The sequence below is a fragment of the Semicossyphus pulcher genome, unplaced genomic scaffold, assembly GCF_022749685.1.
Source record: "Semicossyphus pulcher isolate SPU_LCO1_2020_fin unplaced genomic scaffold, fSemPul1.0.p SCAF_1, whole genome shotgun sequence".
NCBI classification, from domain to species: domain Eukaryota; kingdom Metazoa; phylum Chordata; class Actinopteri; order Labriformes; family Labridae; genus Semicossyphus; species Semicossyphus pulcher.
Genome location: NW_027211603.1, coordinates 20519042 through 20542716, shown reverse-complemented (window position 1 = coordinate 20542716; position 23675 = coordinate 20519042). Strand labels below are relative to the sequence as shown.

At 42.4% G+C, this 23675-nt stretch overlaps 1 protein-coding gene across 1 annotated transcript; it reads right to left on the bottom strand.

Moving 5' to 3' along the window:
- Positions 1-4165: 4165 nt before the first annotated feature.
- On the bottom strand, positions 4166-21706 carry loxl1 (lysyl oxidase-like 1). The gene is made up of 7 exons (XM_069661399.1): positions 20208-21706; positions 15813-15921; positions 14675-14812; positions 9285-9441; positions 8888-8983; positions 8466-8581; positions 4166-6770 (listed from the first exon to the last, which is right to left on the bottom strand). Exons 1-7 carry the CDS (start codon positions 21331-21333, stop codon positions 6764-6766), a joined length of 1749 nt encoding a protein of 582 aa, XP_069517500.1. The 5' UTR covers positions 21334-21706; the 3' UTR covers positions 4166-6763.
- Between the last annotated feature and the right edge of the window lie 1969 nt (positions 21707-23675).

The window sequence follows — 23675 nt, the reverse complement described above, 5'->3', positions numbered from 1 at the left end:
GCCCGGCCCTCGTTTGGTCGTGACTGACAACTCGGAACCCTGAAAAAGGTGTTTCCTCGTGTTTTTCCCTTTGTAAGCATCAGCAGCATTACATCCATGGTTTCCGCTCCTGCAGGGTTTTTGTGTATTCAATGCCGTCTCGCCACTGAAGATGCTGGAAGATCTAATCAGTCCTGCTTCACTTCACTCGATCTGTTTCCTCAATTAGGTTGCAAGCTTTCAGCAGCAGAAGCCTTGCTGCTTTACATAGGTTTGCTGGTAAAGTAAATGCGGCCTGTTGTAAGGGGAAATATTTGTCTTGGGGGTTGTTAGAGCTCTCCCTACAGATCTCCTGCTTATCAGCGATCACATGTAACAGTTTGCTGCCCAAAGCGGAGTATTAACATATGTAATGGATTTGCTCTTATCATGTTGCAACCTCATCTGTGTGCAGTCTGGTCTTTGCCTTTTCTCAGGATACCACTCCACTATCAGATGGCAGCCTGTTTGCAGAGCTCACACGCTGAATGAGAACTGCAACATGTCTGCAGATAAGTCCGAAAACGCAAGATTAAGACGTACTTGCAAACTTTTATGCTGCTTGAAGCTGAGTGTTGTACGCCACGTATAATCTTCCCCTGGTGTACCTCTTGGATCAGGAGGAGCACTGATGCTCCACATCCTGTCAGCTGATCAGTATCATCTGACTCCTACAACCACCTCATAATCTGACAAGCTGTTCTGACCATTTACACAAACACTTCCTCCTGCTGCACGCTGCCAGTTGTGCTAATTTGCCCCTCCAGTCTCATCCTGTTCTTGTTTCTTACTCCCATGCTTGCGTTGGCATCTCTGGCATTGTGCATCATGTATTATCTCAGCCATACAGTATGTGTCTGCTGGATTTTGTTCTGCACACCCCTCGGGATATTTTTGTGTGCTCCGCTCGCAATCTCACACTGTTTGGATTCACTCGGGAAACCCCCTCTAGCACATTCCTGATAAATACAATTGCATATTCATTTGTTGCAAGGAACGGGGCTAAATGATTTACGAAACCCAAATGCTTTCACGGTCATTGCAGACGCCGCTGTTGGGAAAATGCTGCAGTATGTCCTTTTCATTACCAGAAGCCAGCACTGTGAAAGAGGCTCATGGTGGACATCGTGTATTACAGCCAATACCCCACAGTGAAATGAAAACAAGGCTGCTGTTTAAGCTACTTAACCAGCAGCTGCATGAGAATACATGGAGCAAAAACTGTGGCATGCTTATGGACAATATAACAGCGAGACTTTAAAACAGGGCAGGGAGAGAAATAACTTTAAGTGAAACTGTTAATTGGATCATTTGGCTTCTCATTAGAAGTTCCCCATCTTTATCTTTCTCTGTGTTACACACACATTAAAATAAACCTACAACCCACACGGTCAGAGTTGAGTACATGTCAGCGTGTACTGCAGCACTACACAAAACCTAACGTGGCAGAGAGAGCTGCTGGGGTGAGTTCGTGTGAACGGCCTGAACAAACAGCCCACACAGAGGAGGAAGTCCCAACACGGGGGTCAGGGTTTTGTTAGGACAGACCAAATATGAGAGTGAGACCAGCGTATGAAAACAACCAGATAATGGACTCTCATACTTCAGGGGGACAGGAAACACTTCCATGAGGAATTTCTATTGTGTTTTCCAAACACTGTATTTCACAATTACAAGTAACTACACTGTTTATTAGGTGCACTGCACAACTGCATGCAAGTAAATATAGTAGTCCTGGATTTTCAGACTGTCAATAACATCACATGACCTTCTTCAGTGGATGAAGTTTCCCGAATTGTCGAGGAATAGTGTGTTACATTTTGTGATCTTAAAGTGGTAATCTTGAAGACCTCAGTTTCGTTCTCTTCGGTGGCACCTATGGCAATAAACGGTAATTGCGGGAGCACACTTGCCAGAAATCTAAACAGTCGCTGACGGTCGCTTTCCTTTTTAGACTGTTTGCCTTCATCTGAGCGTCGAATTTGTTTCTTTTTCTTTGGATTTTCACTTATTTTTGAAGTTGTATCTGTAGTCATCGCTCTTTTCTTTGTTTGTTCAGCCATAGTAGATTACTGTTTACTCACAACACTTGCAGAGACCGGAAAAGCAGTCGCTTAGCTCCACCTACCCTCTCTGGCAGACCAACCACTGCTGGGTGATGGAAAACGCGTCACTAACTGGGCGCCGCTTGGGATTCTTTTTTCGGGAATGTCGCCACAGACACACATTCCATAATAATACTATATACTGCAAATGCAAAGGCTTTCATCTGTGGGCCATAGGGTCAGTCACCATTGTGTTACCTTATTCGGAGATAGATAGTGACTTAACAGACATTTATTAAAATTTAAATCTTTGAGATCATTACTTTTAGGACCTGTTCATGTTCAAACTGATATTAAAAAAACATCGATCCCACAACGGCTGCATTTGGTTCCAGCACTAATGAAATTGATGCTGTTGATGACATTGAGGATGTTGTTGATGTTGATTCGGATATTCATGATGATGACTATATTGACCTTGTTAATGCTGCTGCTGATTATAATAATAACTTTGTTCCCTCCTGTTTAATCGTTGCTTGTGTTGTATTAACTCTCAGATGTACGTCGCTTTGGACAAAAGCGTCTGCTAAATGAAATTGTAACACTCATAAGCGTCGCGCCACCGGCATTTATTGAACATCTGTCCGTCAGGTATTAATGAACTACGTCAGCATCCAGGGGTTGTTCTGCCTTCACAGTCAGAGCTGCACAGCCAAAGTACCTTGGCATGCGCATCTTCTTTTTTTCTCTTCTTCACAATGTCTCTGAACCTTCTTGTTAACATCACACAGCCCATAAAGCGCCACATTTCTGCGTTGAAATTAAGTCTTTGTGTAGACTGGATTTCACAAACCACTGTGAAACGATTTTGGAGAAAAGCTGCTACAAACAATGATGAAATGAACAAATTAGCAAAATGTTAAAACACAAATGTGTTTTCTGCAGATGTAACCGTGTTTTAGCTGGTTGAAAATCCTCAGACGTTCAGACCGGATTTCACCCTGTTTTTAACCAAATTTCAACATTGAAATCCCGGTCGGTGCTCACTGGGCTTATGTTTTTTTTTTCTTACCTCATTTATTTATTGCTACATTCTCACTGCTGAAAAAAACTAGAGTAGAGATTTGCGTATGTTTTTCTCACAGAAATAACATGTTAAATAAACCATGAATGTTAAAAAGTTTTGTTTGCGCATGCTTTCAGCGCCTTGCCTCCGTTTTCTCAAGTACATGCTGTCTTTAGAGCTCGTAATCTTTGTTCACGCTCGAATTACTTTCTATTAAAACTGACGACAGATCAGCTTTACTTTTAGTCACAGAAGTGTGATGAAGCTTGTAATCACTCCACAAATGCTGTTTATCAACGTTTCAATTTCGGATGACAATGTGCTAACATGTACACTGCTAACTCTTTTTTTTAATCAATGTTAATATTTGACTATGAGGGATTTGCAGCGATGTTGAGGGTTGCAAATAAAACAAAGATAGTCAATGAATCTCTTTCTGTTGTCATTAAATAAAGAATATAAGTTCCTCTCTTACTGCGACATGGCCGTGTGTTGGCTCTATGCATGATGTGATGCTCAAATGACGTCAAATTGTCCCTGTCAATAAGCACGCTCTCTGAGGAGTGCATCTTTGGCTGCTGCTGACAGTATGTGACAATGATGGAAATATGACACGATCGCATTTTGTTTTACAGGACGTCTACAAACACATCAACACATCAGATTGTGCAAACTGGACCACAAAACTAGTGTGACTGATTTATTTTCTATGCACCCAGATGTTACATTCGCTGTCTGCAGGAATCTTGTATGCAGTGTTTTCCGTATTTGTAAAGGTCACATTTCCATCCCTGCCTGAATCGTGCATAACAACATTACATACAGTACCAAAGGAAATACGTTAATGCATTAAACACATCACACCTAATCTTGTATGAAGGGGATGAATGCAGTAACTTGTCACACCTGTCACACAGCATTCCCTTTGAATCTGCTGATATGTAAACCCGCAGATTGAGGCGCGGTGATCGACACTGGTGGTGCAGAGCATTCATATTCCATTCAGAGCATTCATATTCCATTCAGAGCACACAGCTGAGGTGTAAATGTATTTATTGTATATGACATTTTTGACAGGTTTTCACTGTTGGAAAATACAAATTTCATCAGCACATGTCAAAGATGCTGTAAAACTGTCACCCACTCCTGTGCTGTTGTTCCCCTGGATGTCAGAACGACGTGTTCCTTTCAGTGATGGTACAGTATGATCATTAGCAACCAAAGCAAAAATAAAATACTGATCAAATTAAAATCTGACAACGTACAGTAAAATATAAGACCCAAGCACTATGGTTAATAGTTGGATACCAAAGACGAGGCCTTTCTTCATTAAAAGCATTCTGTAGAAAAACAACAAAAACCTTTGAAATTGAAGAATAAAAGCAAAGCGATTATGGCTTCTACAAATTGTTGTACAGCAAAAAAAAACTTCAGTAATTAAATTTCTAGATATTAGGGATACTGTCCTTCAGATCTTCATGTTATTAAAGTTTATTTTTGATCCTTTTGATGGTCCAAAGAAGAGACAAACTTCATACATCTGTTGGATAGCACAGGTGCGTAGGAGAGCAAAAAATCTGTCAAAAAATTATAACTAAATTCCCGCACACTGTCCAACTTGCTGTTGCTCGGAACGTTCCGGTACTCGACCTTCATCAGGCAAACGGGCTGGCAGCGTTCCAGTATGCGGGAGTTTACTTGCGATCCTTTTTATGGTCGCCATTTTTCTGCATTAGCCATTAAATGTATTACCACTGAGTAATTCCCTCTCCATAAAGTAGTTCTAATTGTTAGTGACGAGGCCCGACAGTCCTGCGTTTGTTACATTCAAGTTGGCTTTGCATGCACAAGGCAAATATGCATGCATGTAATGCAGTGTATTTTTATCCCATTCATATCATCCTCTCTGTTAATTGTTTGAAACCGTCAGAGTATGGGATGGCTGAACATGTGAAGAGATTACAGGAAGTAGAATATTTCTCATCACGGTTTGAGTTAACTAGATTGTTTCTCAAAAAGGCCTCAAAAAATCAGATCGGGGATTAACGGAAGAAGAAGGTCCAATAGCTGCACAACTTCTCAGCAATGTTACACACAAGATATCACATTGCAGTTGCTCATGACATGATGTAAGAAGGTCAATTATATACCGACTGCCTTGCTACGATGTGAATTTGTTGATTCCACAATAAACGGATACATCAGTTTATCTTCTGGTGGGTTGCTGCTGACTGAGTAGCTGCTCAAGGAGTGTTTGATGTACAGTAGTATTAGAGGTAACTAAACTGACTGAAAGCTTAAGGATTATATGTTTAAGTATTTTGAAATACTGCTTAATAAACTGTTTGCGTAACACATCCTGTGCTTTTAAGTATAACCAACAGATTTGAGGGTTTTAGCTGCGTGCAGCCACAAACAGCTAACAGGAAACAACAGCTCATTGGAGAGGTAGGTAAAGACAGCTTTCCGACACTCTGCATTATAACACTAAGTCTGTTTACTGTTAGATTTAAATCATTTGATTCCAAGAAAATATATACTGTATATTTATATAGCTAAGTTCAATGAGCTTCAAAAATTACAGTAACAGTTAAACAGGATACAGAAAAGTACAATCAGTAACAACATATAATCATCATGTAAGTCATGCATCAGTGGAATATGTCTATATACATTCTTCAAAGGGTTCAGATGTACCATGTGACCAGTGTTGGTAGTTGAAGAAGAGGCCCCAGGACAATGTAAACATACAGCTTATTGTGAGTCTTGTTTCTGGAATACACTATTTTCTGTTAGTTGAACTTCCTGTTTCAGATTGACTATAAAATAATAAGAGGGGCAACGCTAATATGGCAGGATTTAACGGGATACAGCGCCGAGTATCGTCAGCCTGTCTTTCTGTTGACTTATAATTTGTTGGAGTTGACAAATGCAAATAAGACCTGCTGTCTTCCTTTTAACACAACATTAACCAGGATGTGCCCAGGGAATGACAGTCCCCCAGCCTGACCCACTGAGGCAGTGTAGAAAAACTAACACATTAGAGTTCCTCTGAGTCATCTCTGCTCGTCCCCACACTGCATGGATGAATGCACCTGGGAAGGCTTTGTCCCCTAATTTTACTTGTTGGATTGCAGCTGAACTCTGACTTGTCTGGAGCGACTCATTTCAACGACGCCACCATTTCACGCTTTATTTATAATTCAAGCAGAGCCACTCCGCCGGGGGTGTGCAGAGATTGTTTTTTTTTTTCCCGTGCAGATACCTCTTTTGAAAGTCAATGACATGTGCTAACATTAACCAAACCAGACCGCTGGAGCTACGAGAAGGGAAATATAGTTGGTAGGACATTGTAAACGTGGATTGCAGGGATGGGATGACACTGCGGGGATATCAACGTGCAATATGTGTTATGCAACTGTGTGTGTGTGTGTGTGTGTGTGTGTGCTTTAAACCCCCATGTTCTCTTCAGTGCCAGTGGACCCTTGTTTGCAACGGGTCCAGCATACAGAGACAGCACAAAATAACAGAGACAAACAACACTGACAATGAGCCAACAACAAATGGATTCCATTCACATTTCAATGGAATAGCAATCAGGGTCAGTGAAGCGTGGCAGCCTTCCAGTGCCCGATCAAGACCTGCAAAATAATCAGACAGCGGAAATCAAGTTTGTTTACTTTGTAAACTTCAATGCGATATGAGATACAGCACAAACTATCTGACGGGGTTCAAACTAAATATCTGCTGATATAAATCTATTAATCAGTTTCACCTAACAAATAACAAAATCATTTATGCAGATACAAAACGTACAAAAGTGATAACTATAAACTCCCCTTACTCTCCTATTCATTGATCGTGTTTAAACAGCTACCATCTGATAATGAGTTTAGCTCAGCCTAATACTTTGGCCCATATTTCGGCACTTCCAGTACAGCCAGCAGATATCCTTACAACTGATAATGGATATCTGGGGAAAGACTCACTCTTCCATTAGCTGTACATTGTTGACAGTCCAACAATTAGTTTGAGGCATGAGAATGTAGTTGAGAGACAACATCAATGACACGATTGTTATGTGCATGACTCACGTCCCGATAAACGTTATGGACATTAAAAAGCGCCTTCTGGTCCCCTTCAAATGACCGGGTGTCCAACCTACGATCAGTGCGTCGAGGACTGTGGCCTCTGTACATGGGGCGCTTGCCAACTGAGCTAAACCAGCGCCCCCGGACACCCAATATGACCTACAGATTCTGCATCCATTTGCAGACATTGGTATATAGCGGTTTTATTGACAATAACTGACTCTTTCCTAAGCCCCGCCCCTGTTGTGTTCTCACACTGCAAATAACAATGTACATGGAAAACTGTGGCAGATTTGCCTCTTAAAACCATTTCTTAAATAATGACAAATGACACCAGTTGCCAAAAGATTTCATGCTAGCTAATTCAAGCTTCATGAATTGTTTGATCACTTCTATGGCTGACTTTTAAATAAACTTATTTTAGATCCAGGATCTAGTGAGAGGGGTTAAAACATGCACACGTTCCATGAACACAACATAAATATAACAGCAGTGCAGAACTAGTTAGCCCCAGTAGTGCTGTTTATTGAACTAAAAAGGTATTTCATGTATATGCAATGATAATTATGATGATTTGTTTGAAATTTGAACATTGTGGATATATTAAGTAAGTAATTCTATTATTGGCATCAGTACCTATCTTTAATTTTCACCAATCATTGGGTCTGTAAAAGCTTTGTCAAACATATTTAAGTGTATGATTCACACTACCAGTGAAACTAAGGGAGACGGGCTGCAGCACTTGTACCTAATGATGCTTCGCTCGTGTATATCCACTCTCCATATAAAGTCTTTTTAAGAGGATATGATAGCAATTTTGAGTGCAATGATACACTTCCTAATAGAGCTATTTTAAAGTTCAACTCTCTGAGATCTCCCTTTGAGGGAAAGTATCAAAGTTTCAGAGGCTATTAATCTTAACTGGAGAATGAGAACCTCATTCATTATATCATCAAATATTTCAGCCAGGAACCCATTAGGTCCTCTAAGTAATTCAAACCACACCGAGGCTCTTCATAAAACTGCACTAAGCTGCCACGCTGTCGTGTGCTTCAGCGTAACTCAGGCGGAAAATGATTTACAGTTCGCTTTTTAGCTTCCGTTCTACAAAAGGACTGAAGATTTTCAACCTTTTACTTCTACAAATTAGGCATCACATTTTTAAAACTTTCCAAATATACGCAACACTCTCACAGACCAATTTCCAACTGTGTGGTAACCGCTTATACATTCTGTCGTACTTACTGTGCTATCTTGCAGTTGGTCGTTGTAACAAAGCGTCCTGTGTAGTGTATATTACACCGGACCACATTGTTGGTAAAGTCTGATTCCAGCACCAAGAACTTGGGATTCACCTGAAGCTGAAAGACACAGGACAGAGGATACATCACACTTCACCATCATCATTAAACATTGAGCTAAAAAGAGAATGCACAGTAATTGTTGAAACACAATTGTTGAGACTTAGCCAGAAAACGCTGCACACTAAAACTCTAGAAACTCCAGATAAGTATAGAACCTTTAACTTCGGTAACTTTTTTATAACTCAAATCAATTTGTTTGGGTGACCTTGACCTTCCTGTACTTCCACCATGTGTGTATCCTGTCCCGTCCACAAAACCCGCCTCGTGCACTCCATGCACACTAGACTCTCTCTTGACTCCTACCTTTAGTATGTAGTTTCCAGGCTGGATGTCTGTGATATCGATCCACTGGCAGTCAATATCAGCATTGTATGTATCGTAGCAGCCCGGACTCAGACCCTGAAGAAACAGAGGGGAGGAGAGATGCTCACGAGGAATACTGATCCGAGTCAAAAACAGTTTAGCATTAACAGACAACTGAATAAAACCCAGCTGTTAATGTAGCAACAAACAGAAAGCAGGGCTCATAAATAACCACAGTACATCTGGTGCACATTATTGAGCATTAAAAGCAGAAATGTTATTAGAGTTTACTAATACTGTGTGACTTTTCACAGCTACACTAGTAAATAGTCAATACAGCATTGGCCTCGTGCTTGATAACATGATAAAAATAGCACGTTTTTATTTGCTTTGTTACCTGAGTGTGAGCGGTGCAGGCGTAGCGCTTCAGGTGACCAAAGTCACAGGTGGTGTCCTCCAAACAGAAGCTGGCCTTGTGTCCCTCGGCCACTTTCCGGCCAGTGCTGACCTCGATTAAGTCATAATGGCTGAACTCATCCATACTGTGGTAGTGTCTGTCGGAACAAGCAGGAGACCGGTGATGCAGTCAAAAGTGAAACAAACGTCTCAGGTAAGTTGTGCAATCAAAGGGTTTAAGTTCATCCTGTGTTTTCTGTTATGTATTACACTGACAAAAACTGGATTTAAGGAGAAATAATTGTCACTTTATTGAGTTGGTCGGCCTCTTTTCTAACTGCATTGTCAGTTTGCTCAAATGTAGCTCAAACAAATTGAAGTACAAGTACAATTCAAACACTGATGTTATTGCATTGTGTGTTCAACCCCTTGACCTCGTCTGTTCACATCTTTGTAAGTGATGTTGCACCTTGACTGAACACATCATAAAATATCAAAGGACAATGGATACTAATTAATGGCAACAATAAAGTACTGCTGTAGCACAACATTAACACCCTAATGATGTATGAATGCTGTTAATTAGCTTGTATCAGTCTGCAAGATCAGAGGTGTGTGTGTGTGTGTGTGTGTGATGGTTTGTGTGTGCGGGCACTTGTGGGAACTTTTATGTGTACTTGCACACATCTGTGTCTCTCTGTGTGTGTACCACAGTGTGTGTGTGTGTGTGTGTTGGTGTGCTGGTTGCAGTGTGTTTGTTTGCACAGCTTTAGCAGCTTATGAAAGCCTGGGTGCACATGGCCACTGATCATCTCAACTGAACCAGAGGATGAACCCGGTGACTCTCAGTGAGTGACTCTGTCAATGAGCTGGTCCATTTGAAATCATCAGTAATATTAGCTGCTACATGTATTTGGCTTGGACGTCTCCCAAATGTCAAAGTGACCCGGGATGCTACTCGCTTTTTTGCAGAGCACATTTGCACAGAGTAGAGTGACAACATGATTAGATGTTAATGGAAAAAGCCTTATATTTGGTTTGTTAAATTGATGCACAGCGCTGTAAACAACTTAACAGCAAAAAATGCATCCTGTCTAAAACACCATACTTCACCATTTCATTATTTTTCTGGTTGTTTGTTTTACTTTCTTCATGTGATTGACTTTTAGCAAGATGCCTCATTTAAAACTCATAATATATAATATATAGATATGCATATCTTGCTATGGTTTCTCTGTAGATTTGTGTCTGTTCATCTAACATAGCAAAGTTCCCATCCATCCGTTATCTATCACTGCTTTTCCTGTTCAGGGTCGCAGGTGGGCTGGAGCCTATCCCAGCTGTCATTGGGCGAGAGGTGTGGTACACGACTGATCGCCAGTCAGTCACAGGGCTGACGCATAGAGACCTTTCACATTCACACCTACAGGCAATTCAGACCTAACGAGCATGTCTTTGGACTGGGGGAGGAAGCCACGCATGGACGAGGAGAACATGCAAACTTCACACAGAAAGGCCCACTTCATCAGAACTGGGACTAGGAACCTTGTAGCTCTAAGGTGACAGTGCTAACCACTGAACTACCATGCAGCCCAAAGTTCCCATAGTATGTAAAGTAATTCCAGATTCAAATATTAGCCACATGTAGCTAAACTGATTGCAATATAATGAAGCACTTTAGCAATAAATCCTACCTTAATGTACTAAAGCAGGTTATTATCTAACTGTGTGTTCATCATTGTTTTGCGCTGAATCACAAAGATTTTTCTAAATATTTTAGTCGACTCTTACAAAAAATGTAATTAGAGTCTGAAACACATGTAGATTCATAACAACTATAATGGTACCAGTCAAATCTCCAGCTCCAGAATGAATGGATTAGATAGAAACACAAAGATTAAAAAATTACCTGTTGATACCAATAATTTCACAGCCTACGAGGATCGCTGTCATAATGCTGTTATCCATCGATTCTTAAAGGGCTACTTCAATGCTGTTGACTTCAGTTGTTGTAGCAGGTGATGTAAGCACTAGATCTCTTACAGTCAGACTACATAAACATTGCCCTTTCGCCTCACTTCACGGCCCGTGTTTCAGCAAAGCAACAGCTTTTACTGGAACAGTCATTAAAGATTGAAGGATGACTTGGAAGGAAAAGTGGGTACTTTCCACTGACGGAGCAAGCGACCATTCAGAGAGTTATTCTTTCCATTCCAGAGGCAATCAATTATGAGTTATTCTCAGGTAGAAACACTATCTTTATTATTCCTGCGGGTACAAAATAATCTTCGGTCTCTGTTCACATGCAGATGTATGTTAATAGGCTTTTGTGCAACACTCATGAGTGAATATATTCACATTTGTGCAGAAACCAGGGAGGGGATTGGAGGGCTTGTTGAAGGGTTGAAGCACAGTCTTTGTTTGTGTTCCTGAGACTGGCATTCATTTCGTGGCAGTCTTGAGATGATTATCTACAGTATGTGTGTGCATGTGTGTGTGTGTGGAAAAGAAAGTTCGGGAAGCAGAGGAAAAAAAAGGGTCCCAAGCCTGCTTGGATTCCTTGATCTTGGATTCCTGGATCCCGTCACTGTCTATGTCACCTTTAGAGAATGTAGTGTTGGAAGGACACGTAGAGGACTTAACAAGAATAACTTGTATTTGTAATGTACGAAACATTCCAATCCTTGTTCATAGTTGTGAGTCATTTTCCACTTGTGTTGTAACAAACAAGACTTTAAGGGTCGGCGGCTGAGGTTGTAAAACACAGCGAACTACTGTAGGTTGTTTGAAAATGATTTAGCACTGGCCTGACATTTGTCTTTCACTAAGTGCAACCAGGATATGAAGACATATGTTCAAGCACCTGCACAAATAGCAGAAAGGTTACATTAATAAAGCTGTAACGTAATGACTGAGAAAAAGAACTACCAAATGAACAATGCATGTTAATCATTTCCACTTGTTTCTCAAACTGACTGCATAAAAAAAGCTTCCACTTGGAAATCTGTGTCCTCATTTGTGTAAAAAATGTCGAGAATTCCAACATTTTCACAGCCCGTGATACTCCAGAGGATGTTATTCCCTTCCCTTCCTCTTATACTCCAGTGAGAAAGATAGGGGTGAATGTAATGAAGAGCAAAACTGTCAACTCCACAGCTTATCCAACAAAAATGTAGGGCAGGAAAAGTTTATGGTGAGAATCTGGCTGAGAGCTTTTCTTCCCCTTCAGAGATTTCTTTGTTAACAAACACCCTGTCCCAGTAACCCACATCCACGCCATCATACTTTAGCAGCTGTGTGATCTGGTGTCGGATTGACAAGAAAAATGGATTGATTTGTCATTCTGATCACACACTCAGTGGAATGATTGCCTTGGCTTGGAGCCTCCTGGGAACCACAGTGTAAATGCAGACTGATGTCAGATAGCAACAACACTGCCAATCTCCGAACGGCCAGTCAACATTCCTCTAAGATGAGGGCAGTAAAGCAGAACTTGGCGATAATGTCACTGGGTGGACATGCTGAAACAGAGATAAGAGCCGGTCGACGAGGAATATCACGTCATAAAACAATAGAGATACCCCAAAATCACCTCATCAGCAGTCCCAGCCCATCATGTTCAATCCCAGCCACGACCGGGTTACTAAATCACCTGAAATCTGCCCACTGAGAAGGACGCAATATGAAAACTACTTGCTGAACGAATCAAACACAGAAGCTACATACCATTATTTGTCATGTAAATTGGAGTGTGGAAGTTTATTGTCCTGTTAGGCCATTTTACACAGTGCTCGCTCTCTAAAGGACCCCCTTATTAAACCAGGAAACTCAAACATATGTGTTCTTTTCACTATTATTAGGACCAATGTTACCTTGTTTTGCAGAAGGATCAACACAGCTCGTAAAGGACACTAAGACCCCTAATCTTCAGTCAAATGACGTTGACTTTGGCAACATAACTTCAGCAGACATAGACTCAGTGCTCTGTCTCCTAATGCTGCTGCTGAGCAGACAGAGTGGTGTGAACAAACATCCACACACTGTTTTACAGCACACTCTCACGACCAGAGAACCCACCATGAACCCAGCCATTTAAAATGGTAATGCCAAGGCCATGTTCGTGCGGTGGGCCATCGCTATCAGAGAAATAGCAACAGCCCACTCATATTGTAACTCAGAGTTACATCCAAAATAATTTACTACTGAAGTGATTCTTCTCCTGTTGTCCATCTGGATATAATGAGGCCGACTGGGGATCTTGGGCTGGCTCAACATCCAACTCCCAACGCTAAGAGGGTGGAGGTTGCTACCACTCAGTTGTATTAGTTTAAACTAAAGGTGGATGTCTAAACAAATCTTTACAGTTGTCAAAGTGAATCACCACTTTAATTGATTAAGCAGTAGAGGTCCCAAATGAGCTGCCAAAAGACAGTGATTGCACAGAACCATCACAAGTGTATAACTCTTGTGAATAACAGGCTGCTGAGCCATTACGCTTATGTGCAGTGCTTGTTCAGGATTGTGAAAGTTAACATGACAGCTGGGACTAGCAACAGACTGGAGGAACTACTGAACTGACCCAGTCAGTCACTGATAGCTATGTACGTTGAGGCATTCACTGATGTAGGTGATGGAGTGCCTTTGAACAGAGGTGCAGTCACCTACCGTGCTCTGACCACTTAGCTTAGGAAAAAAGGGAGCAAACTACAGTCCACGGTCAGTAACTGCAAACATGTCAATCAGGCTGAATGAAGTGTTTATCAGCAAGGTGAGTTATGATTACAACCTTTCTATCTCAGGCCATGCTTTAGACCAGCGGGTCACGTCCGTATCCCAGCTAGACATAGATTCACTAACTAGGACAAACCTTACCTTGTTTTGCAGAAGGGCTCAAAACAGATCTTAAAGGGCACTAATGGTGTTGACTTGGGCAACATCAGTTTAGCAGACATAGACTCAGTACGCTGTGTATTCTGACTATTTTAACAGCATACTTTCACTACCTGAGAACCCACCATGAATCCAGCCATTTAATATAGTAATGCCAAGGCCGTGTTCGTGGGGTGGGCCATCACCAGAGAAGCAACAGTCCACGAGAGTAACATCGAAAATAATTCCTACCTTAGTGTTTTCTTCACTTCACTACATTCAACCATTAAGTCATCAATGCCTCCTTTATGCCAATACAATCTGTAAGATGGTCATACTTGTTTGATACAAGTCATGTTTAAGGTGATGAACATTAGCCAGTCTATGTGTGCATTAATTAGATGGATGTCAGATTGACATAAACATGTTTGCTAACGATGTCCCTGGTTACCACAACAGCTAAAGGTCAGTAAAGCATAACTCACTGATTGGGGCTAAATGTGTTTCGTATTAAGCACTTACTGATGACAGCTATGCCACTCCCAGGTATGACGCGGTCTGTTAGGCATGAAGTCAGCGGTCCCTTTGTTCTTCACCCTCTGTGGGAATCGCAGCAGGACCCTTACATCATAGTCAGTGGTCTCAGGGCTATAGGCAGAGCTGAATGGCAAACACATACATCAAGACAAAAAACAGTGAGGGAAACTGCACAAGAGGCTGCACAAAAAAAATGTCAGAATGTGTGTTTCTCATATCTAAGACAAGGAGGAGAAGAGGAGAACCGGCAAGGCTCGGAGGCAGGAGCATATCTGCTAAATAATTCAATCTACAGATTACAACCAGCTCTCCAAATACACAGTTTCAACATGACGAGAGGGAACATTCTGTAGCACCGTTTCCTTTTTGTGTGAAAGAACCTCCAGTTCACACTACCTCTGAAGATCTAAGCCATTCATCTTGTGGCTGTTGTTGACAATGGAGTGTACGGCAAATTACAACAGGCCATCTGTCGGTGATTGCGGCAAACTCAGACAGGATATGAAAAGGCTTTGAGGGATGGATGTGCTTGTGATGGGAAGAGGGCAAATAGAGCATCCGTGGGGACTGCACACTTCCATCATTTCAATAGTGTCCTTAGTGCGGAGGCAGTCAAAAGGGTCCAGGCCTGGGGCTCAGGGGATGCTATATCCGCAACAGAGAAATGAAACTAACGAGAGCCTAAATCCCTGAAGGTGGCCGGGATTAAGTTCACTTCTGTGCTGGTCATTTTTTTTCTCCCTGAGCTTCAGATATTGTTGAAAAGAACTGATATAAACCTGGAGGCTGCGTTTCATTGTAGATAGTTCAATTGCTGGTTCATGCAACCCAAAGGTGAAGCAGCTTATTAAAAATGTTAATCCTTTATAAAAAGCACAGAATTGTTGTCAGTGCATGACCCAAAGCGGGGTACAATCTGAGCAGGACACCAGCCTATCAGAGAGATGCATTAAGACAGGAAATTATTGTTTGCAATTTACCACACTTGAATGCTTGTGTGCGCTAACCACTAAGGCACAGAGCTTTTAAGACACGGAAGGAGGGAAAGGAACATTTTTTTATACAGGAACTTTTCAATTAAAAAGAACTGAAAGTGAGTGACAGACATCCACAGCTGATTTACCTTGAGAGACATTTTTCTTCAGCAGCACAGCGGAGAGAATACATGTGTGCTCTCTGGATATACGTGGAAGCCTGGACATAGTTGGGATCGGGAACCAGGTCAGGCAAACCTGAAATGAAAGACAGACAATATCACAGGTCACCTTTTGATCTCTCTTAATTCTAACCCTTCCGAGCGCTGAAAGTGAACGTCTCAGAAACAGAAGAATTCATCAGTATTTTATTACTTGGTATTCATGATGGTGTTGATGGAAAAGAAGGGCAACAGTGCCTGCAGTTTAAGCCTGGGTCACTCAAGAGAGAGCCATTGGCCACTAATTACGGTTAACTCAAAATTATTATTATGGTTTTCTTATGCCGCACTTTTGACCCTCACACAGGGGTGAGAGAGCAGGGTACATTTGGGCCTCACGTGGCTCCCCAAATTCCTCAGACACATACCTACACTTGCAATACATCAACTCCTAATGCTGGATACAATTTGCTTCTCACAAAATCCCTCTTGTCATTAGGGAAGTATTTTCATACCAATAATGTCTTGCCCTCTTGGCTAATGTGATGTGATCTTCCTTGACGCTAATCTTAATATGAATGTGTCACTTCAGCTAAACCTTTACCATGGCAAACGTAACATGACTAGTCATATCTTTTGGGGATAAGGCTTAACTCTGGAATATCTGAGCCGGAGTATCACAGGAGTGCTTGTTGCAATGCAGCCTCTGTTTTTCATACTTTGATTTCTGCAAGCGAGTGACAGAGATGAAGAGATGTAGGAAGGCAAAGGTGCACGGATATACAGCGAGAGAGCCAGACACAGACACGGTGAGGTAGAACGTGCTTGCCAGGGTAAAACAACAGTGATCTCACACCATTGCTGTTTTTAAAAGTGGGCCACTGACCAAATCTGTCAGAAAATCTAAAGAACAAGTAAAAAAAAAAAAAAAAAAAAAAGCAGGCCTTAGTTGTCAGAGGGAATGTCTTATCACCCCTCTCTGTTAGCTCACAAAGACCAGACAAGCTTTAATCTGCGCTTGTTCAAGCAAGTGAAAGTCAAACCATCTGACCTCTAAGCCTGGGAACTTTCATTAAATCACAAAAATGATGTACAACGTTTAACTTCAGCTGCAGCAAGCTTAAACCAAGGACTAGAATAATATATGATGAAATAATGGGCTGTTATCTTTAGATTTTGGGCTTTAGTTACAGTCTGTTTATGGAAACCAGACAGGAAGTTTCCTACTTCATATTAACCCAGTGTTTAACATCACGGTGAGACCCCTCCATGTACTTTGCCTTTTGGGGCATCGTGTAAACATCCCATCTGACAGCTCTCTCTCTCAGGCAGAAGTATGGGACAGGGGGAACTTCCTGAGGCAGACCATGTAAACACTGTAAGAGCAGTGTGAAACGTTGAGGTTTTCCAACAGAACTCTCAACCCCACTTTTTTCTGCTCACCCCAGGAAGGCTTTGTTCTCTGTCCCCTAATCTTTTGAAATGTGAAATTGGGTCTCTTTCAGTGGGATAAAGTGCATTCAGAAGCCAAAGCTGATCAGCTCTAGACAGCATGTGACAAAGCCACAAATTACACTCCAAGTGGGGCACAGAGAAAAGAAACTGAATCTTGCCGTAGTCTTTATACGATCTAATATAGCATAATAAAAGACATGAGAGCTCCCTCTGTAGATACTCCTGCTTCAAGCTATAAGCTGTTTGCTGTAAAAAAAAAAACTTGACAGAGTGGAGTACTTGAAATTCATTGAGGTCATCTAAAATGAAAAATCTGTATGTTGTCAGGTACTTTATAAACCCTTTGCTCTCTTGTCAGTCTCTCTTGTCTTGTCGTTACTTGCCTTGACTATTTTGCTTAATCTAAAGATAGATTAAGCTAAAGGGATGCTGCACGATTATTAGTGCATTAAGCCAAATGGATGCTGCACATTCCATGTTAGTCATCTATTCTTTGACAGTTTGCTAGGTCATACCACATAGGGATTTCTCAGGGGAAAGAAAGACAGTAGACAATGGTCGAGACTCAGGAACACACCTTCCACTTTTTCAGTCTGTATCAGAACTGGTGTTCTGCCCCTTTGTCAAGTGGACATGACTTGAGGGTGTTGTACCATTATAAACGATGGTCCCTTAAAGCTTAAGTGTCTTGCTGAATATGGCGCAAGGAACAGGACGAAATTAAGACCGAAGGAGGCTGTATCCTTGCTACTGATCTGGCCAATGATAAGCCAGCGCTGGTAAATGAGAAGCCACTTGTTTCGACCGGGTAGGCAAGTCATGCGTCTAACATAGCAACCCATTGGATCGGCTACTGGTGAGGCTGGTCATTAGCTTCTGAGGCTGGCGACTAGCACGCTGAAGCTAGCAACCCAATGGATCGGCTACCGGCTAGGCTGGTCATTAGCTTCCGAGGCTAGCGACTAGCACGCCGAAGCTAGCTACATTAGCTATTGATTTGGCTGGTCATTTTCTTCTGTCATATTTTATTGGTGTATTGAAGCCACATACGCTGCGTTACCGTCACCAACTGGACAACGCCAATATGGGTTGAGAAAAGACCTATGTGACCTACCTGTGGATCTATCTGGTTAACAACTTTAAGTACGCTGTGTAGAGTTCTTCATGCTTTTATACCACACTAAGACCACCAACACCAAACAAACCACCACCACCACCAAACCCTATTACTATGTGGGAACAAACTGTCTAACGACAAACTGTCCAATTGACATTAAAAGCAATGATGAATGACAAATGAGGAAGTGGTAAACATTATCATGCCAGTTATTCAAACCCTTTGGTTGCTGATGGTAAAGCTTGCCTCCAATGCTAAACCTGCACCAACCTACTTGTGCAAAGTTGCAGTGGCCATCTTAAGCCACACATGATCAGGTGGACTGATTTGACTTTTTATTATTTATTGCTACGCCATTGAAATACACGTTTTTTTTTTACTTTCATTGAGTCTTATATACTTCACTGCCTCTGATGCAACACAACATTGCCTTTAGCATTAGCGTTATAAATATGTGTGTCTGCTGATTTTAGTTTAGAGTAAATTTTACTTGGACGTCATAATAGTTATTCCGATACTGTAAGAGCTTAATGCAGTGCTATGGAGCAGTGCAATAAAAACGTCAGCTTTTCTACAACCCCCAACGGCTGAATCTTTATCACAATGATTACTGGGAGCACTAAGGCATCTGCACACATGTTGGCTTTTTGTGTTGTAGAAATGGCTCCCAGCACTTGAGTGTCTAATGAATTAACTTGAAAGACACACAGCACACTAGAGAGACTGCTGCACAGTGAGACAGATGATCGAGTAAAACAAAGTGAATCTGCATTAATAAAAGGCTGAGCATCTCGTTGAAGGTACACATCGTCTCTCTGCTTGGACAAGACACTACCGCTGGCAGTCAGAGCATAGAAAAACTTGTGTTTGCAATTATCCTGGTAATTTATGCCTCATCATTTACTAGTAGAAACTCCTCTTCAGTACAGTAGGTTGTGAAAATAAATTGCTGATACATTCAAAGGGAGTGTCTTAAAAGTTACAGAATCCTCTTTTTTTTAAGCCGGGGTATTGTACGTTTTTATTCTTCCCACCAGAACTCTAAGTAAATATTTCTTTGATTTCCTGTAGCTTAAGCAATGGACCCCATGTGTTACAGGGACTTTCCACGCTCTCCCTCCCCCTCAGAGAGCGGCAAAGTACTGTATCCCCCTCCCTTGTTTCCCCTCTCCTGCCCTAAAGCCCAGGAGGCAGCCATGGCCCACCAACACCCCCCTGCCAGCAGCCCCACTATGAGGTCACCATAACCATTACCAAACACCACACGCCTCGTGAACCAGTCCTCTTTCATATAGCAGAGAACTCCCCACAAAAACACACAGAGGTTTCTGTGTGTGCTCTCTGAAGATTGGCAGGGCTTGCTCAACACCTGGTTTCAATAACCATACAAGTGGGAAAAGATGAACCTTGTGTCCACTTTGCTTTGTTTGTAAACTGAGACTCTTTCTCTGGATTTGTAGCAGCTGTTTGATTCTGATTACCTCAGATATCTGACAAACACATAAGATAAATATTGGAAAAATTGGTTTGTGTACTTGGTTCTGGAGTGGTCTTCATTCCCCTGGGTTTTACATATTTCAAATTCTGTCCAGCAGCAACAGAAATCACATGGCAAGCCTTTCATTTTCTGCTTCAAAGACAAACCTTGGGTGAATGCCAACAAGTGAAAATGTTGCATCTATTGTCATCCCACCCATGTGTCACAGTCTCTCCCTGTAATATTACAATTCTGGCAAACATCCTGAACAAACTAAGAAATCAAGACTACACGGTGTAAGTTCCCAAACAGCCAAACAAAAAGCTTACTGTACCTCTCTGTTCTGGTCGGTACACACTCCCTGCGTTCATACTGGGGTTCTCTATGGCAGAGTTTGGCGAATTTCTAACAGGAGGAATGGGCTGCAGGAAAGGAGGCTGGGGTCTTCCAAATGGAGGAAATTGCTCATACTGTGGGCTCCCGACTGGTTGTTGACCAACTTGTCCTGTCCTGTCCACGATCACAGGTGCGGCCTGGTTGGGATCAGAAGCAGGGACAGCAGGAGCAGATTCCTGGTTGTAGAGGCTGTGGGTGTATCTGTGGTCCAGACCATCTGCAAACGGTGGTTGGGCAGCACGTGCAGGTGCTACGGGATTTGGCGCTACGGGATTTGGCGCTACGGGATTTTGCGCGTAGCCATAAGACTGGAAGTAACGGTAGCCATCCTCTGTAAAATCAGAGGGGGATCCTGGGAGCACTGGGGCCAGTCCAACTCCATACCCTCCTCCAGTGTACCCCTGGCCAGGACCATATCCTCCACCGCCATATCCTCCACCGACAGCTGGCTGAAAAGGTGGCTCATAGCTCCTGACTGGTCCTTCCACAAAACTAGGGTCATATGGTACTGGTTGGAAGGGAGGCTGTTGAGGAAATGGGTTCAGTGGGTAGGATGGTATATTATAGGAAGATGAAGAGAAGGATGATGACGATGATGATGACGATGAGCCTGTGGATGGCCTGAAGCGAGTGCTAGAAGATCCCTGGAACTGGCCTCCACCTGTGCTGCCTGCAGTTTGTCTCCAGTTATCAGGCACTTGCCCAAAGCCAAAAGGATGCCTTGCCTGCCCTCGGACAGTGTCGGAGGATCCTCTCGATGGAGCCTGCCTGCGTACGTTGCCTCCCTGAGGTCTACGAGAAGAGCGTAAACGAGAATCTGCCACAACCACCCTGGGACCTCTGTCCTGGGCTCCAGCCCCAGCGGGAACATACTCAGCTCCACTGTTCAGCAGGCTAAACACTCGTCCATTGTTCTCCCACTGAATCACCTGCCTCCAAGGGGTGGCAGCTCCATCTTGCCCATGGCTCCGACTCTGGCTCTGCCCCTGAGTCTGTGTGGCATCCTGAGCCTGCCCCGAGCCCAGCAGGACGAATACCAAACATGCCACAAAAATAGGCAACATCCTGGCTCTGAAGATGCCACAGCTCACCACACAGGGAAAATCCACTCGCAACTCAAACTCAAACCACCTGTAGCTCTGTCAATAAAACATGTGTATCCTCTTCCTGTGGGCACAGCTTTGGAATGAGTGTTGAGACAGATGCCGGGTTGAAAAGTAAACCTGGGGTTGAGTGCATCTGCAGGTCTTCACTGCCAGCAGTCGAGGAGATTGAATGTGCATTCACGAGCAATCACACTCAGGAGAGTAAAAGTGGGCTTCAGAAGACCCACAGGTGGTGTTACCGTCTGTTAGAGCTATGAGAATATGTCCTGACTTCGTGTCGGTCTGCTGGCTCTCCTGTCAGTAGACTGAGCATTGCTTTCTGCCTTGTGGAAAGAAGTGCATGTGCACTGTACGACTGCAAGCTTCTATTTGCCTGATAGCTTACAACGGACTGTGAAAAAATCTCAAACTTTTTTTAAGGCGAAGTCCCACATGGCCCTAGTGCTAGTGATGTTTCCTGGCCCGCAGCAACCAGGGCTCCATGAGGCTTCCAAAGTCAACATTACCAGCTGCAAAGGCATTCAGACATGTAACACTTCTCACTTTCAATGGCTTGAATTCTTTTCTCAACCTGCAAAAGCATAGATAGGGACAGAATGACCTTGATTTTCCACAGGTGTTTTCAAAGGCTTATTTTGTAGTTGCTTTGCCTTTAAACCCATAAAAAAAATACTATAAATACGTGCAGATGGGAAAGTGCCTAATTGGAAACAGGAACAGTGATGCAACTGACACAATAAACAACAGGTCCCTTTAAAATGAATCCTACTATAAAACAAAGCATAAAGCCTTGTTGAGGAATGACTCATCATTTTGAGCAGTTCATTTGTTTGCTCAATGATCTGTCTGGTAACTTGAAATATGACCTCATATGAATGACGTTACACTGCCCCTGCAACACAATTGTCTGTTTACATGTTGGATACTTTGGGAAATGTGTTTTGTGCACCCCACCCTAAGAAATATCAAACTGAGGTCAATTGGGAAACTGTTCAAAACCCTCCTCCCACCAAATGCACGCACACATACACACCTCACCTCCTCCCTCTACCCCTCATTCCCCTCACTGCTTGTAGTACACTGAATGCACTAAAGACATGCATACATGCAGTGCTCCCCAGCAAGACAACGATGTGTGTGCTGTTGTCTACAAGAACTATCAAAGCATTGCTGCACTCTGAGACCTTCATTTACACAAATGTTCTGAGAGACAAGTCATTAGTTAACACATCCGTGTGGGATTTGAAACAGCGTGATTATGACTCACATTCATAGAGTGCATAGAGACAGAATAAGATTTCCTCTTGTTCCTCATGTTCACGAGGATTGCACACACATTGGCCACAGTGGGCCACAGGCCAAAGAATGAACACTTCCCCAGAGATGTACCAGCCAGTTCTCACTTTTCCTGTCTAAAACAGGAACAAGAAAAAACAACCTGAAGAAAACATCCTCAAGTTATGCCCTCTTACACAAACGTTTTTTTTATTTTTGTATGATAGGTCGAGAGAGGTCTTTGGGAATAATGGCTGGGCATAACGGTTTAGTACAGGGCATCTATGTATATACAGTGGACATACAGTCCTCCACACGTGAGCTATAAAATGACTCAAATCACACTAACAAAAGGCCGACACATTCATAAAGATCAAACATTTTTAATTAAAATACATTGTTTTTTTGTCAGCCAACAGCTCATTAAAAAGTTACATCAACTTCAACTTGAACAAAAATACAGTTTAACTTAATTATAAGATTGGAATCATTCCTGAGGTCAGCAAGATCACAATGCTCGTATTTGCCCTTTTACGAGCCCCTTATTTTATTTCACTAGCCCCTGTGTGCAGACTGCTTTGCTATCATACCTTTCTGAAGGGTTTTATTTCAGAGTAAAACAAAATGGATGTATTCCTTATGGAAGAACAGTGCCTGATGGGTCTGAGCTCACACTGCCCCACTCTGTGCTTTTAAAACCCGGTTTCTTTCTATCTTTGGGATCAGACTTGTTTTCATTGCTTGCTCACACATTTTACACGGTCTTTGACTTTTTTTGGTCATATTAAGCTTGAGGCGGTTTTGTATCTTAATTACAGATTTATCCCGGGGGATTTTCCTCAGACATACAAATTGCTGCTATGAAGAGGCCGACCAACTCAGAGCCCCAGAATGCCCTGAAATCCTGTCACTGAGACATTCCACAGAGATTAGTCTAAGTTGTGAGGCAAGGGTGGTTGTTTTTGTGCGACTGCTGTGTGTGTCTGCTGTCTGCTGGAAACACCTTGTACCCTGTGAAGTTCAGT